This window comes from Perissodus microlepis, chromosome 19, assembly GCF_051167445.1.
Source record: "Perissodus microlepis isolate ML-2025 ecotype Zambia chromosome 19, ASM5116744v1, whole genome shotgun sequence".
Lineage (NCBI taxonomy): Eukaryota > Metazoa > Chordata > Actinopteri > Cichliformes > Cichlidae > Perissodus > Perissodus microlepis.
In genome coordinates, this window is record NC_140479.1 from 15956760 (window position 1) to 15972916 (window position 16157).

Sequence of the window (16157 nt, forward strand, 5' to 3'; positions counted from 1 at the left end):
CAGCAGTCTTCTCCACAGATAGTGGATAAGAATCGAGAGATCCAGATAAACTGCAAGCATAATGATAGCTCCCTTATATTAATGCTCTGGTATCAGCAATTAAAGGAGAATACATCCATGACCCTCATTGGCTCTGGATATGAACAGTCCCCAAATTATGAGGGTGAATTTAAAGAACAATTTACTATCGCAAGGAGCAGCACAGTAGAAGGAACTCTGACAATAAAAAACACAGATGTGTCGCACTCGGCTGATTATTTCTGCGCTGCCAGCACACAGTGATGTGGTTTAATGCTGCTCCCTCACTAAAAACCCTCGGCATTTTTCTGCAAGTGAGGAATTGTACACGCACACATAGCTTTTTGCTGGTTTTCCTTAGAGTTGCAGCGAGAAACAAGAGGACTGGATTACTCCATAGATTGCTTCTATTAAATATGGTTTTTATAAAAATGAACAGAAAGCACTTTAATTTAGACTACATACAAAGTGCACTGAATCATAACTTATGTAACATAACTTAGAGAGGGCAGTCCATCCCACCCATTAAATGTTTCTGCTCTCATTCTGTCACAAATCGCCCCTGACGCTGGTCTCCACCCTGACTACACTCTCTTCTTCACCTCTCCTGTGCACTGCTGGATGGTTGGAAATATTTTTTTCCAATCTGGAAATCATAGCAATACACACACAAATTTCATACTGAACACCCATGCCCAAGCAACTTGTTCATTGGGCAGATACCACCACACAGTGCAGAAGAGCCCAGTGTGGCATTAATCACTAACAACCCCTAAAAAATGTAAGTTATGCCTCTCTCTTAATAATGGTTAAGGAACTTGATGCATGCTATTTTAGAAGATGCCTGGATTTCTGTTACACCCATAGATGGAAGCACAGCACATGACATGAGGCCCCTATAACAGGAGTGATAAACTAAGCACAACAAACATTCTCCTCCCCCTTTACCCTGAGCCTCTTTTTAAAATGAGCAATCACCTTCTCCCATCAGTGTTTGAAAATGTCTTCACCTAGTCTTCTTGTCATCATCTGGTTTTCGTGTAAGATCTTAAATTTCAATTTGAACTCCCAAAATAATCAATTAAATGCAAATACTGTACTGACTCGTTGTAAACTGTTTTTTTGTTCTCTTTGCAGGTCAGGCGAGCGCAGTTATATTTCAGCAGTCTTCTCCACAGATAGTGAATAAGAATCTTGAGGTCCAGATAAACTGCAAGCATGATGACAGTACCCATATATTAATGCTCTGGTACCAGCAAAGAAAGGAGAATGCATCCATGACTCTCATTGGCTTTGGATATTATCAACAGTCCCAAAATTATGAGGGTGAATTTAAAGAACAATTTACCCTCACGAGGAACAGCACAGTAGAAGGAACTCTGACAATAAAAAACACAGACGTGTCGCACTCGGCTGTTTATTTCTGCGCTGCCAGCACACAGTGATGTGGTTTAATGCTGCTCCCTCACTAAAAACCCTCAGCATTTTCTGCAAGTGGGGTGTTATAGATGTGCACATGAAGTCATATTCTTAGAGTAGCAGAACAAACCAAGGGGACAGCATTTTTCCATATCTTAGTTCTAATGTTTGTTACTGTATGTAATGAAATAAAGAGAAAAAGTTAACTTTGACTAATAATTTTATCTGATAATTACAAACACACTGCAGCATAGCTTATGTATCTTTTGCTGTTTAAACCCAGAGATTATGGAAAGAGTGAACACCAGAATCAGGAGGGTTTTATTTACAGTTACAATGATAGTGATTTTATAGTAATGTCTTAGTGTTAACAGAGAAAGCTCCTAAAACTAAAATCCTACAACACATACATTAAGCTTAAGAAAATGTAGAATTTGGTAGGAGTATGCAGGCGTGCATGTATTACACAAAAATATTTAAATATTAAGGGAACAACAATCTGTGCCACATTATAGATTTGCAGTCCTGGATAACTGCAATACTTTCTGCATTGATGACTGATACTGTACTTTCTTCCTCATTCAAACATGAAGGCCAGAAGGGGGGAAAAAGAAAAAAGAAAGAAAAGGAACCACTGAATTTAGTGCAGCCTCTTATAACAGCAAAAAGGTCCAGTGCATTCCTCTAACTGCTTATGAGATTTACATGGTAGTGAGGAATAGGTTTTGACTATGACTGCAAACAAATTTACTTCACTAATCAATAATTCGGGGTTTTCTTGATTCAACAGCCCTCTTCAGGTCATCCCAGAGCATTTCAAGGCACATTCAGCACTATATGACTTGGCTGTTCCAAAACATGCATGTTCTTCACTGAAGTCATTCTGTGTTTGTTTTATTTAGGTTCTTCTGGTTATTGTTAGACCAACTCCTCCCAAGCTACAGTCACAAACTGCTCAGTTCACAGAACAGAACATTTTTGTGCATCACTCAGGTGCGATCTTTGTAAGATGCCCACTCTAAAGTAGGGCAATAAAGGTCTTAATAAACAACAAAAATGAAGCCCATCCAAAATCAATTTGTACCTGCAGTATGTTAAAAATTCAGCTGACATAGGTTGTTGATTAGTGAGTGCTACATGGCTCTAAGTAATGAGGTCGATGGGGTCAAAGGTTATTTCTGAAATAAGTGAATCTTTTTCAGAAATAACTAAAATTAACATGAAAGATTGATCAATATACATTTACATTTTTAAAATGTTATGTAAATATAGTATTGTAAGTACAATTGTAAGTGAAGAGGAAATCTCAAGTAGGAGAGAGGAATGTAAGATGACAGGAAGAAGGAAATACAAAGCTTGATTCAAAGTTTTTGTGCCATTGAAGAACTTCAGATTCTTCGGCTTTTCCCGACTTTCTTTAGAATGACATTTAACTACTTTGCTGTACACAAAAACCAAAAGCATTAGCAAGCTGAAATTAGCAGGGCTAAATGTTACCTTAGCATTAAACACTTGATGAACAACGACTACTACATGTTACCAAAGTAAATGGGGGCTTACCTTGGGAAGAAAATAAAGCAGCATCAGCTTTCCGGAAATAAGTAGCCTATCAGAAAACTCCCAGTCCGCAGGTGGATGTTGGTGTGTGAGAAAAGCTGCAGGAATGGGGACTGGGAAGGATCCTCCACGCAACCCCTCTAAGGAGAAATTACTAAACTCTCGGCTTTAGAAATGCAGTACAGAATATTAGGCCTGTTTATGATACTGGATATATTTGTACTAGGTAAGCTGTTAGAAATTAGGCAACTGAGAGGCATAAACCAATGCAGAACTTAATTTAAAAGAAATGAAAAAAACGTGGGCTCTAATTAGGTCAAACCCTGCAGCTACAGGACATTCATGCAGCCACGCCTCCTGCAGCCACGTACAGGTGACCGCTGGGTGTGTCCATCAGAGAGGCAAGCGCTGGGTCAAAATGTTGGTGTCAACAAAACAGACAAACAAATAATTTGATGCGTTTGTATACATGTGTTGTCTCACGTTGCTCTGTTTTCTTCCTTTTATTCTGGCTGGGTTTTTTAACAGCTCCTTTTAACACTCAACCCCATTTCACCAGCTCTCTTTAACCCGTCAGCACCATCAGTTATAAAGAATAAAGATGAACTAAATTAACTAAAAATATGTATGAAAATGAAATTCTAGCAAATGAAAAACGGGAAAATAGAAATAACTAAAACAATATTCTCAACTTACAAAGCTATCTACAAAAAATTACATTTTGAAAAACATCTACAAGAAATTTATTTTATTTTTTTGACAGTTTAGTCAAATATCACAACCAGCGTTTTATTTATTTATTTAGACTTTAGATGTGATTTAACTGACTGTGAGTCCACCAGCTCAACGAAGTGTCTACTCCTGAGATCCCTGTTATTAAAAAAAAGTTTCAGTCAATTAGACAAATAAATAAATTGCTCGAAAAAAAAAATAAACCCAAGAAAAAAACAAAAATCAACCCAATTCTAAAATAAAAAAAAATTAAATATGAATATAAAAAAATCTGACTACAAAGGAAATACACAAACCTCAGTGACATTGCAGCTCATGGTCCATCACAATTTACAGCTATTGGCAGTATTAAGTTATAAAGTTTTCTCATCACTGGTTGGCAGGTATTCCAGGTACACTGATTCATCTGTTACGAGTTTCAGCTTTACTTATGTTTTTGTCCAGTATGTTTGTTTCCAGGTAATTACTGATACATGTTATTTAAATCTACATAATTTACTGTACTGATATCAAGCCTATCCTTGCTGAAGTCAAGCTTTTCGTTAAATACTAGTACAATATTATATTATTCTATACTTCTGTAACTATGATTTTCGCTGAATAGCAGGAAAGTGTGATACTAACGTGAGTTTAAAAATAGAATCGCTATAGTCACTAAATGCTACTTTCGAAGTTTAGCTCAAAGTAAACCTGGACAGAAAACACAGCCTGAGTTTTTTTGTCAAAAGAATTAAAAATGTATTTGTCTCACACTATTTTATGCTCACTTGCTGTCATATAACACAGTGTAGAAACAGTAAGCACATTCAATATAGCTCATAATTTTCTAGAAAAGATATATATTTTTTTAATAATTGCCTTTCGAAGACTTTCACATTTAATCATTGATCATTAAAAGCATTGCAATAACTGTTTAGGAATTACAGTTCTGCTACATAATAACACAACTGTAACATTTTAACTATTTTTTAAAACATTTGTTGAAAATCTTTTTCATGGACATCTCCAAATGCTGCTTTTCCTCCCCTGAGATGCTCTGTCAGGTCTTTGGTTGCTTCTTGATTGTGGATCTCTGTGACTTCAGCTTTGTCTTCATAACTGGATCTTATGGACCTGAGTGAAAACGCCACATGCTGCATAAATTACTACACAAATCTCCAAAGACTGTGTCCAGTTTCTTCTTTAAAATTGGAAAAGTAAAATTTGAAATGTACATCAAAAATTTGAGAAGCACTGATTAAATTTCCGAATCGATCATGCTTTTTTATGTTATAAAATTCTAATTGTGTTGGAGCATTATCAACCATAAGCCCTACCATAACAAGAACCCTGCTCTGCAGTTGCTATTCAGTGTCCACTAGGAGACTGCTGAACTGCAGAGAAAGCTGTAAGAACCTATGAAATGTGAAAGTGAGTGAAGGCTTTGTGGTAAAATAAGAGGAGGATGATCTGAACTCATTTTAGAAGCTTTGATTGCAGAAGACAGTGAATGACACATGCAGCTCTTCAGCCCAACAGCAGACTAAATGGTTCTAACTGTAATGGTTCTTACTTTTTTCCCCTAAGTGTATAATAATGATCATGATGTACACTTTTTTGGTTGCAGTACTAATCTTCTCCAGTAAGTACTTTAAATTCAGAGATAAATATTTTTCTGTGTTGAAGATTTTGCATGCTCACTTGTTGCCTTTCATCTTGTTTTCCAGATTTCTCCTTCAGTGTAAAAATCAAACAGGATCCATTTATAAACAGTCACATTGGAGATCAGTCTGCAACTTTGTCCTGTAGTCAAGATGAGGATAATTCCTACATGTTTTGGTACAGACAACGCAAGAGTGGGAAAATAGAGCTAATAACCTATTCTCTTGGTGAAAAAGTGTGGGACACTGAAGCTCCTTTCAACAAATCCAAGTACAGTATGTCCCGGCCTTCCCTCCTGAGGTCCTCTCTGCAGATACACTCAGTTGCGGCTGGAGACTCAGCTGTTTATTACTGTGTCTCTAGAAGAGCACAATGGCTCAGAAAGCCTCTGCAGCTAAACAACAACCCGAAGAGAAAAGAAGGAAGATCTGAGAGTGGATTAAAGTGTCAGACTCTGACCAGAATTTTGTTTTAGAGGTGAAAAAAGATATACAACTTGCATTAAAACACTTCAAACTTTGAAATCTTTATTGAAAAGAAAAACATTCATGAATTCAGATACTTCTCAGCGGGTACAAAAACTACATCTCCACACTTTGTTTCTGCAAACCTCATAAAGCTGATCTTTTCAGATAAGAGAACAGGTGCATTAGCAGTGTGAGGCTTATACAATATTACCCTTTTCAGCATCATCTGAGTCACTCTGTGCTCAAACCAGCACCTTATTAAATATTTTGGCTCTGTGTACAGCCTGGCATAATAAAACTATATCAACTTTACACTGACCTCTACAGGGTTAATCATGCATTACACTTAGATGATTACATTTAAATGACACAGGTACTATCAAGCTGAATGGTAGAATATCACGAAGAGTAAATCTTGTGTATCATATTAGTCTTGTAGTACAGATGATTTTATTATGTAGGAATTCCTACATAATAAAATGTATTTAATGGCAAAGCAACGAAGAAATAGAAATTAGAAAAGAAAAAGGATTCACACACATCAATGAGTTATAGAAATATAGATACTTCTTTATAAACATTATAATGACTGATAGGCGAGGTGAAAAAACTTGGCCTTCTCTTTTTACAGTGGAGAGAAACTTTGTCTCTTGGGATTTGTTTTGGTTGTTTTGTTTAGTTGGCATGTAGCTAAACATTGTTTGAGACACCCACCTGGCACTCCGGGACAGCAGTGGTCTCTCCCATCAGAATAATGCATCACACCATAAAAACTGCCCAGGAATGACTTGATCAATAATAAAGAGCTCCAAGGACTTTCCAACCCACAACCAACAGGATCCAAAAGATCCAAGGGATCCTTGTAGCTGTAAATGACAGATTTTTGTTGCCACTTGGGGGCAGAAGTATAAGCTGTTGTTATGGTATTGTTGTTGACTAATGTAGACTACCTACACATCCAGCGTACACAGAGCACCAGTAGCATTCATATGGAGTTTTCCTCACGCACATAATTGATTTCTTTTAGCTAAGAAGGAAATATTTGGTCCATTATCTTTAATGTTCAGCAGCAAGAGGAGAACACTGTCCTCTCTGTAGTGCTTTACAACTAGTGTTGATATTTAGATCCTGAAAAAGAAATTCAAATAATGAGACTGGGGATATGTTTAAAATTGCAGTCCTATCCACCAGAAGAATGAGCTAAAAAAAAAAGAAAAAAAGAAAAAAAAGAATCAATAATACTTTTAAAGAAACAATTTACTTATTCTTTAAAAACTTTAAAAAGCTATAATGCTTCTTTAAGCCCTTAAAGTTTAATGATTTATATTTGATACGTTCAGTTTTTGTGAGTTTCTGAGACTTTAGTGTGAATATTTTACTCCCAAAAAAAACTAAATAAATTCCACAATACATTTTTAAGCATTAAAAAAACAACAACAAAAAACAAGATGTAGCAAATACAATACATATGTGGAAATTAAAATTTTAACAAATTCAAACAAATTTGTCAAGTGGTTCAATAAATGCTCCATTTAAAAAGTACAGAATTTTCTGGTAATTATTTTATGGTTTAGGCTTTAAAGAGTCTGAGAACTATCTGTGGATCACACAGAAAATGAAAACCTGCCAATAACAATACACCAGGTCATCCGAACCACTGAGAAAATACTAAATGTAGAGTTTTGACCTTGGTTTGTATTATAAAGAGCAATTGTGCTCTGTATTCATTTGAAAGTTAAACATTTGGAAATCGAGTGCTGAGAAATGTAAAGAATGTCTTGTTGTATCTCTCAGTGAATTTTGCTTGCCGATAACTGATTGGATAAAGAGCTGTGACCACCAGAGATGTCACTTCCTCTGAGCAACTACAAACACAAATAAAAAAGTCTCCCTTCCTGCTTCTTTTCTTAGCTGTCACAGAAATAGCAGCAGTCAGGTTGCAGCGTTCATCTGTCAGTCAGCCCGACCTGCACAGCTGCGCTCACAGGCAGACAGAGATGGAGGCTGAGATAGGGAGAAGCGGGGTGGGGGAAGGAGAGAGGAGAGAACGAAAGAGACGCAAGGTTTTTGTGTGATGCTTTTTCACCGTGGGGACAGGGGGCCACGGTGATACAATCCTATAGAGCCGTCGTACAAAAACCTCCTCCCATTAAAATGCATTGTGAAGACTGCTACATGCAACTTAAAACGTTGTTAGAGCGGAAAAATCACTAATCTGAAGGTGTCTGGGATGGAGGAACACTTTGGTAGTGAAAAGTCGTTTATATGTAGAAATTTTAATGGAAAAACATTTTTTTTTCTAACTTGTTGTTCATAGGAGCAGCATTATGATGTCTGTCCCGTCATCTTGCCACACTAAAGAATTTGGACAATGTGAAGCTCACCCTCGATATTCTAAGCTTTTAAAGACCATCTGAATTATTAGAATACATGTAAACTGGATGTTTCTGGGAAGTTTTGAAAGCTTTTTGCAGAGGGCGACAACAGCGTGACTCTGGAACTGAAGCTTACTTTGGAAAAGGAACAAAACTCACTGTTTTAGGTAAGTTGTATATCTCAAAGCTTCGGTTCGGTCGATTATAATTAAAAGAGTGTAAATGTCAGCATAAGAGTGAAGGAAAAATTTGTTGTTAAAAACAGCAGAAATATTAAGCTGAACAGAGAACACTGTGAACTACAATGATCCTGCTTACTTTGGCCAAGGAACCAAGCTGACAGTTTTAGGTAAAATTTTACTTCCATTTTTTGACAAATATGACTTTGGCTACAGCCTCAGTGTTAACATAAATGTTCATTAATACTAACTAAAGGTTATTCTGGTGTAAAAAGAGTTTCATGCTGAGTATTTTGCACTGTGACCAACACACAACCTGCTTACTTTGGCCAAGGAACCAAACTGACAGTTTTAGGTAAATATTCCACTTTACTGCAGCGTTTTGTGAATTGTAACTTTGTTTAGAGCCTTAGCATGGACAGGAGTATTAGTAAAGACTATTGTCAAACATCATTCTGATACAAAAAGAGTTTCATGCTGAGTATTTTGCACTGTGACCAACAACTACCCTGCTTACTTTGGCAAAGGAACCAAACTGACAGTTTTAGGTAAATATTTCATTTTACTACAGTTTTTGATAAATATGACTTTAACTATAACCATAGTATAAACAGAGGTATCCATGAAGACTATCCTTAGAGAGGATTCAGATACAAAAAGAGTTTCATGCTGAGTATTTTGCACTGTGACCTACACTGAACCTGCTTACTTTGGCCAAGGAACCAAGCTGACAGTTTTAGGTAAATATTTCACTTCAGTACTGTGTTTTCTTATATGTCACTTTAATTAGAGCCTTAGTATAGAGAAAACTTCTAGTAAATAGGATTTTCAAAGATTAGTCAGATCCAAAAAGTTTCATGCTGACTATTTTGCACTGTGACCACCACTGATCCTGCTTACTTTGGCAAAGGAACCAAACTGACAGTTTTAGGTAAATATTTCACTTTACTAGTGTGTTTTGTGAACTGTAACTTTGTTTAGAGCCTTAGCATTGACAGGAGTATTAGTAAAGACTATTGTCAAAGATTATTCTGATACAAAAAGAGTTTCATGCTGAGTATTTTGCACTGTGACCACCGGCCAACCTGCTTACTTTGGCCAAGGAACCAAACTGACAGTTTTAGGTAAATATTTCACTTTATTTCTGTGTTCTGATGAATGTACCTTTATTCAGATAGTACTGACAGGATTATTAGTAAAGACAATCCTCAGAGATAATTCTGGTGCAAAAACAGTTTCTTGCTGAGTGTTTTTCCATTGTGTCAGGGCAGCGAAGCTTACTTTGGAAAAGGAACAAAACTGACTGTATTAGGTAAATATTTCACTTTATTTCTGTGTTCCGAAAAATTTACCTTTCATCAGAGGCTTAGTATTGATAGGATTATAAGTAAACACAACCCTCAGAGATAATTCTAGCGTGAAAAGAGTTTCATGCTGAGTATTTTTGCACTGTGACAATGCTAACGAAGCTTACTTTGGCCAAGGAACCAAACTGACAGTTTTAGGTAAATATTTCTCTTTATTTCTGTGTTTTTATAAATGCAATTTTGATTAGAGCCTTAGTGTTGTCAGAAGTATTATCAAAGACGTTTGTCAAAGGTTATTCTGGAACAAAAAGGGTTTCATGCAGAGTATTTTGCACTGTGACCATGGGCAATCCTGCTTACTTTGGCCAAGGAACCAAACTGACAGTTTTAGGTAAATATTTCACTTTTTCTACTGTGTTGGATGAATATTGGTTTGTTTAGAGGATTAGTAGAAGTGTTGGCAGAAGTATGAGCAAAGATTATTCCCAAAGAGAAGTGTGGTAGAAAAAGAGTTTCATGCTGAGTATTTTGCACTGTGACAAACAGCGAAGCTTACTTTGGAAAAGGAACCAAACTGACTGTATTAGGTAAGTAAAGCATGGAAATAATCAAATAAATGCATGAAGATGTTCAAGGGTGAAGCTGCAAAAAGAAATGTAAGGAGCTCAGATGTTTAGAGTGCTTTTTGACATTAAGCCTGAGCGCTGTGTCAATAGAGAAGCTTATTTCGGTCAGGGAACAAAACTGACTGTTCTTGGTAAGTAAAACTTTTCTCTCACATGAATTCAACACAGAAAAAATTAAAACATGTTAAAGGACAGCTGTTGCTCTTAATAGTAGCTTAAAGAAGCAAAGTGAAAGAAGCATCGTGACATGTTTTGAGCACAGATTAAGTTCACTGTGCCACTGGTGGTTATGAAGCTTTCTTCGGTGGAGGAACAAAATTAACTGTTTTAGGTAAGAAAGAAAAATTATACATAATGTTTGTAATAAGATTTGGGCCAGAGGAATAACCAATATAAAAAACTTTCTTACATGAGCAGCTTGGTAACAAACTTACTGTACTTGGACTCGTTATAGTCTGAGCTCAGTGCTTTTTGTTCAGAAGCTTAAACACTGTGCCAATTATGAAGCTTATTTCGGCCAGGGAACAAAACTGACTGTTCTTGGTAAGTGAAAAATCTAAATGTCTTTTCATAAACATAGTTAAACTAGTTAAAGCTGACAAAAGTGTTTCAGTAAGGTGTTTGGCATTTAAACTTGTAAAAACAACAACAATAAAACACGAGTGCAGCACATTTAGAGTTTTTAATTTAAAGAAAAGTGAAAGGAAACTTTATTATTTTTTATGAAGAGACCAAAAAATGAAAATGCAAAGTAGAAACAGCATGTTGGGCTGTTTTGAGCACTAATTAACTTCACTGTGACTCTGGTGGTGCTTCAGAGGCTTACTTTGGTGGAGGAACAAAATTAACTGTTTTAGGTAAGAAATAAAAACTACAACATGAGTATATGTATGTCTGCAGTAAAGTCTTGGTGGCATTAATCCAAATAGATGTTAAAATTTCCCAACTGGAGTCATTATTAAACAAACTGTATTTGAGTTCTCCATAGTCTCAGCTCAGGGCTTTTTGCTCTGAGGTTTAAATGCTGTGTCAGAACGAAGCTTATTTCGGCCAGGGAACAAAACTAACTGTTCTTGGTAAGTGACGAATCAAAATTTATTCTCATAAACCTGTCAAAGTAAAAGTAGTTAAAGGTGAGAAAAGTGTTGCAGTAAGGTGTTTGGCATTTAAACTTGTAAAAGCAACAAAAACAAAAAAGTGGAAAACACCCCCACCAGTGCAGCACATGTAGACTTTTTAATTTAAAGAAAAGTAAAAGGAAACTTCATTATTTTTTATGAAGAGACCAAAAACTGAAGTTGCAAAGTAGAAACAGCATGTTGGGCTGTTTTGAGCACTAATTAACTTCACTGTGACTCTGGTACTGGTGCAGAGGCTTACTTTGGTGGAGGAACAAAATTAACCGTTTTAGGTAAGAAACAAAAACTATATATGAGTATATGTATGTCTGCAGTAAGGTCTTGGATACATGAATCCAAACATGTTATTTTAGTTATCCCTGGAGTGGAGTCTTTTTTGAACAAGCTTAATATGTTTGAGTTCTCCGTAGTCTCAGCTCAGGGCTTTTTGCTCTGAGGTTTAAATGCTGTGTCAGTATGAAGCTTATTTCGGGCAGGGAACAAAACTAACTGTTCTTGGTAAGTGACGAATCAAAATTTATTCTCATAAATGTTACAAATTAAAACCAATTAAAGAATAAGTGTTACCTGAAAAAACAAACACAAACATTTTGCATTATATTAAACTTGTAAAAACTTGGAACAAAAAGAGCAGTGTAGCATATGTGGGATTTTTAATTTAAAGAAAAGTAACATTTAGTTCAATAAAAGTAAACAAAGAATTAAGAAACAAAGCAGAAGCAGCATGTGTTGAGCTGTTTTGAGCACTGATCAGGTGCACTGTGACTCTGGTGCTTCAGAGGCTCACTTTGGTGGAGGAACAAAATTAACTGTTTTAGGTAAGAAAACATTTTAAAGTTGACTAAATAATGTTGAGGACTGATTTTGTTGAGCTGCCTCTAAAAAATTTACCTCTTTAATTTTACACCTCAAACTCAGGTAGCTAAAGTCAAAGTCTTTACATGTAAAAAAGTGACAGTTGGAATAATTTCCATGTGGCACAGCTAAAGAAAGGCACTAGGAAGGGTTTTTGTCACAGTACAAAGTCTCTGTGTTCCTACAACGAGGCTTACTTTGGAGCTGGAACTAAACTCACGGTTTTAGGTAAGAAAACAAAAACAAAAATCAGCTGGGCTTTACTCTCATGGTGTTTATATGTTGGTTGAATGACAACATTTAGTATGTGGTTCATATATATATTTTGTGATGGTAGTGAACAAGAAGTTTAAAACATGAAGTTTTCTTGTAGAAGTTTTCTTGTGCCAGGAGAAAAAAGTGTTATCTGTGTTCTCCAGTAAAAGCCTATAAAACATTTGGCTCTGCGCCCAGAATATTGTTCTCACACTCAGTTCTTATCAGCTCTGTGAAATACTGTGAGTTTCCAGTCAGAAGCTTATTTTGGAGCTGGAACTAAACTCACGGTTTTAGGTAAGAGTGCAAAGATGGATTAACATTAAAGTAATAATTTCTGATGAAATATTCATTGGGATCATTTTGTAAATTAGTTGGTTTTAATGTCTGTTATTTTAGATTTGTGCATTTCCAAAATTAATTCTCTTGCATGGTCAAAATCTGCTTAATAATGCTACGAGCAGATGATTTTCCTCAGGTCTTTTCTATATGTTTGGGTGTGAAGGTTGTTTAACACTGAAAAAAGAGAACAAAGACAGACAGCAGCTTTCTAGAGCAGTTTATCTACAGCAGTTTATCAGTGTGAACAACTACGACCCTGCTTACTTTGGCAGTGGCACCAAACTCACAGTACTGGGTAAGAAAGTGACAGAATAGTGCATAAATACTTGTTTTTAGAGTTGTAAAGATGTCGTCATCCATGCTGTAAACCTTTAAATTGCATTTAAATGAGTAAACATCTCAGAATGTGTCAGAAAATCTGTGATATTTGAAAAAATGGCCTCAAGTCTGGAAGATTTGTGTTATGGAACAGCTGGCAGAAAAGTGCAGTTTGTTATATCAAAAAGTGATTTAAATTGCACATAGCAGAGTAATCGTTTTGTATGTGAACTAACAAATGCCGTAGAAAAAATAAGCTCGAGGTGAATCCAAGTGTTGTAAGTCTTGTGAGTTTTTGTGGCTGTGACTTGGCATTGTGCTCTGGCACTTATCCTCCTTATTTTGGAGAGGGAACCAAGCTAACAGTTCTGGGTAAGATCACCACAATAATTTAGTAATAAAGAAAATGTGAGTTTTGTAATCTGAATTCATCCTTTGTGTTAATATGTGTGGAAAAAAAGTTCTCCTGGATGTTTTTGTGCGCTAATTGTAATGTTTGCCTGGCATGTGCACGAGACTTGGGTGTCTTACATTTGTTGTAGATCTAAAGGCAGTTTTAGTCATGTGTGTTAATGTGATTCTTCTTTGTCCTTTGTCCTTGCAGAAAAAGACCGTACCATCACTCCACCACAAGTACAAATACTGAGACCTTCAGAACATGAGTGCAGAAACAGCAAAGACAAAAAAAGGAAGAAGACCCTCGTCTGTGTGGCCTCTGGTTTCTACCCTGACCATGTCGAAGTGTATTGGCAAATGAATGAGAAAAATGTCACTGATGGTGTGGCAACAGATGAAGCTGCAGAGTGGATTGAAACCCCCCCTGTATCCTATAGAATCACAAGCAGGTTGAGAGTTTCTGCTAAAGATTGGTACACGAAGGGAAAAAACTTTTCCTGCATTGTCAGTTTCTACAATGGAAAGAACAACACCAAATATCTTACTACACAACTTGGTGTTGAAGGTAAGTTTAGGAGCACAAAATGATCCACAATTGATGACATGGGAAATAAATGTGTTCTTTCCTAATTTATTTTATTCTTCCATTAGATCAAGAATATAGAGGCATAGAAAGAGGTAAATACATATTTTGTGGTTTTATTACAGTTAAAATCATCATCACAAGCACAAACTTAAAATCAGTGTATGTAAGAAACTGTTAAAATTCGAATTTTCTGTACTGAAAACTGCCTCCACAAAGTACACTGAACATTTCCCCTGTGATATTTATTTATTTATTCTTTTACAGAGAAATATTTGAAGATCACAAATAAAGCCAAACTCTCCTACGCCGTTTTTATCTTCAAGAGCTGCCTCTATGGAGCCTTTGTTGGACTTTTGGTGTGGAGGCTGCAGGTTTGTTGAACATGAACTCCAATTACATTACATTGTCCTAAAAAAATAAAAACAACAAAAATAAAAGCAAATACAACTGTTTGCTTGGCATTAACGAAGATTGTCCTTTATGTGTGTTACAGAGTTCACCAGGAAAACGTAAAAAATAAGAGCTGAGCTGTGGACTGACCAAAGATTTGGGACTTGGATCATTTATGTTTTTTGTAAATAAAAATTATAAAAGATGCTGATTTTATTGCCACAACTTTGTGTGCTGCAGCCCATTTGCATAGAGGAAAAGGTGCATGCAGGTCTATGCAAAAGTTAAATCTTCATATAGTATTAAAGCTATTGCATGAAAGTAAGTTTGGCTAATTTTATTTTGGTTTTATTGTTTTTATGAAACACTGGCTGTATTCTTGCTGAACAATTTCCACTTAATGCTTCATTTTCATATCAATAAACATTTATGAGAGGATCTTTTCAGTCATTTTTTTCCTTTTGACTGTGCCTTTTCCCCCTCTCTGAACCCACATCTCACCTCACACAGAACAAGATTTTTTCCAGAGATAAAATGCATTCTTTCCTGTTTGCCGATCATGACTGTTTTCAGAGAAGTCAGTTCCTTTTCTTCCTACATAATAATGAAGCATCTCAACTCAGAAAAGCTTCAGAAGTTGGTTCATTTTTGGTCATAAACATAGAAATTGAAAGGTGATGTACATTTTCTGAGAAACGTTGCTATTTTAAATACATAATGACCTTTTTAAAGTAGGCTGTTTTCACTTTGCACATATAAGTCAGTTGTATTACATTTTACATTCTCTTTATGTAAAAAGCTGTCAGTAGGAAACTATAAGAATGTGAGTGTACACGTAACAACAGTCATCTGTGTACTAAAGAAGGTCAAAGCAAAAAAGTCAAACCAGGGCATGAAACCCTGCAGAGGAGTAAAGTGCAACAGCAGAGGAGAGGATGTGGTCACAGAGCAGCCTGCAGCTCGCTCTCTGTGCTGAGAAACGACGGAGGTGCAACCTTCCACTTTACCACAACCTCCGGCTCACGGTGTGCACCTGCAGCTTTGCACCGACCCCCCCGCTCTGCACATCAATGAGCAAACAGATGGAAAAACATCCATCCATACAACACCTCAGCTCTTAACTCTGATCTGGAACAGATATTTCTATTTGAATCTTTTTAGTTGGAGCAGATAAGAAATGTAAAGTTAATTGTGCTGCTGTCAAATGGCAACTATTTTTTTAATGCATGCTTAAGCAATGAAAAAACCCCCACTGAGGGTGTTTGAGTGAAGGCAGTTACACAATAGCTTTTGTCTAAACCGTTCACTACATCTTGTTTTTCTTGTCAGTGCCCCGGTGAGATGAAGAATGTGTTCTACTTTCCTCATTTGCTTCCTTTAAAAACATGTTTGCGGTTGCTCCTGTCAGATAAACAGAAAATAACATCTGTGAGGCAGCAACGGAAATATGGAGCCGTAAACACGTGTAAGATAATTATAGCTCCTTTGGGAAACCTTGATCTTTATAGGTGGAAATTTTCCATATCTTTCATAATTTAAATGGAAATATTGATAA

General features: G+C 36.3%; 1 protein-coding gene across 1 annotated transcript in view; it reads left to right on the forward strand.

Moving 5' to 3' along the window:
• The window catches only part of LOC146365690 (M1-specific T cell receptor beta chain-like), a 29957-nt gene extending 14917 nt beyond the window's left edge, over nt 1-15040 (forward strand). Inside the window, exons 3-7 of the mRNA XM_084915565.1 lie at nt 13144-13207; nt 13835-14191; nt 14278-14304; nt 14477-14583; nt 14706-15040. Of these exons, the coding sequence (XP_084771691.1) occupies nt 13144-13207; nt 13835-14191; nt 14278-14304; nt 14477-14583; nt 14706-14732 (582 nt within the window). The 3' untranslated portion in view covers nt 14733-15040. The remainder of the gene's footprint in view (nt 1-13143; nt 13208-13834; nt 14192-14277; nt 14305-14476; nt 14584-14705) is intronic.
• Nucleotides 15041-16157: the final 1117 nt, after the last annotated feature.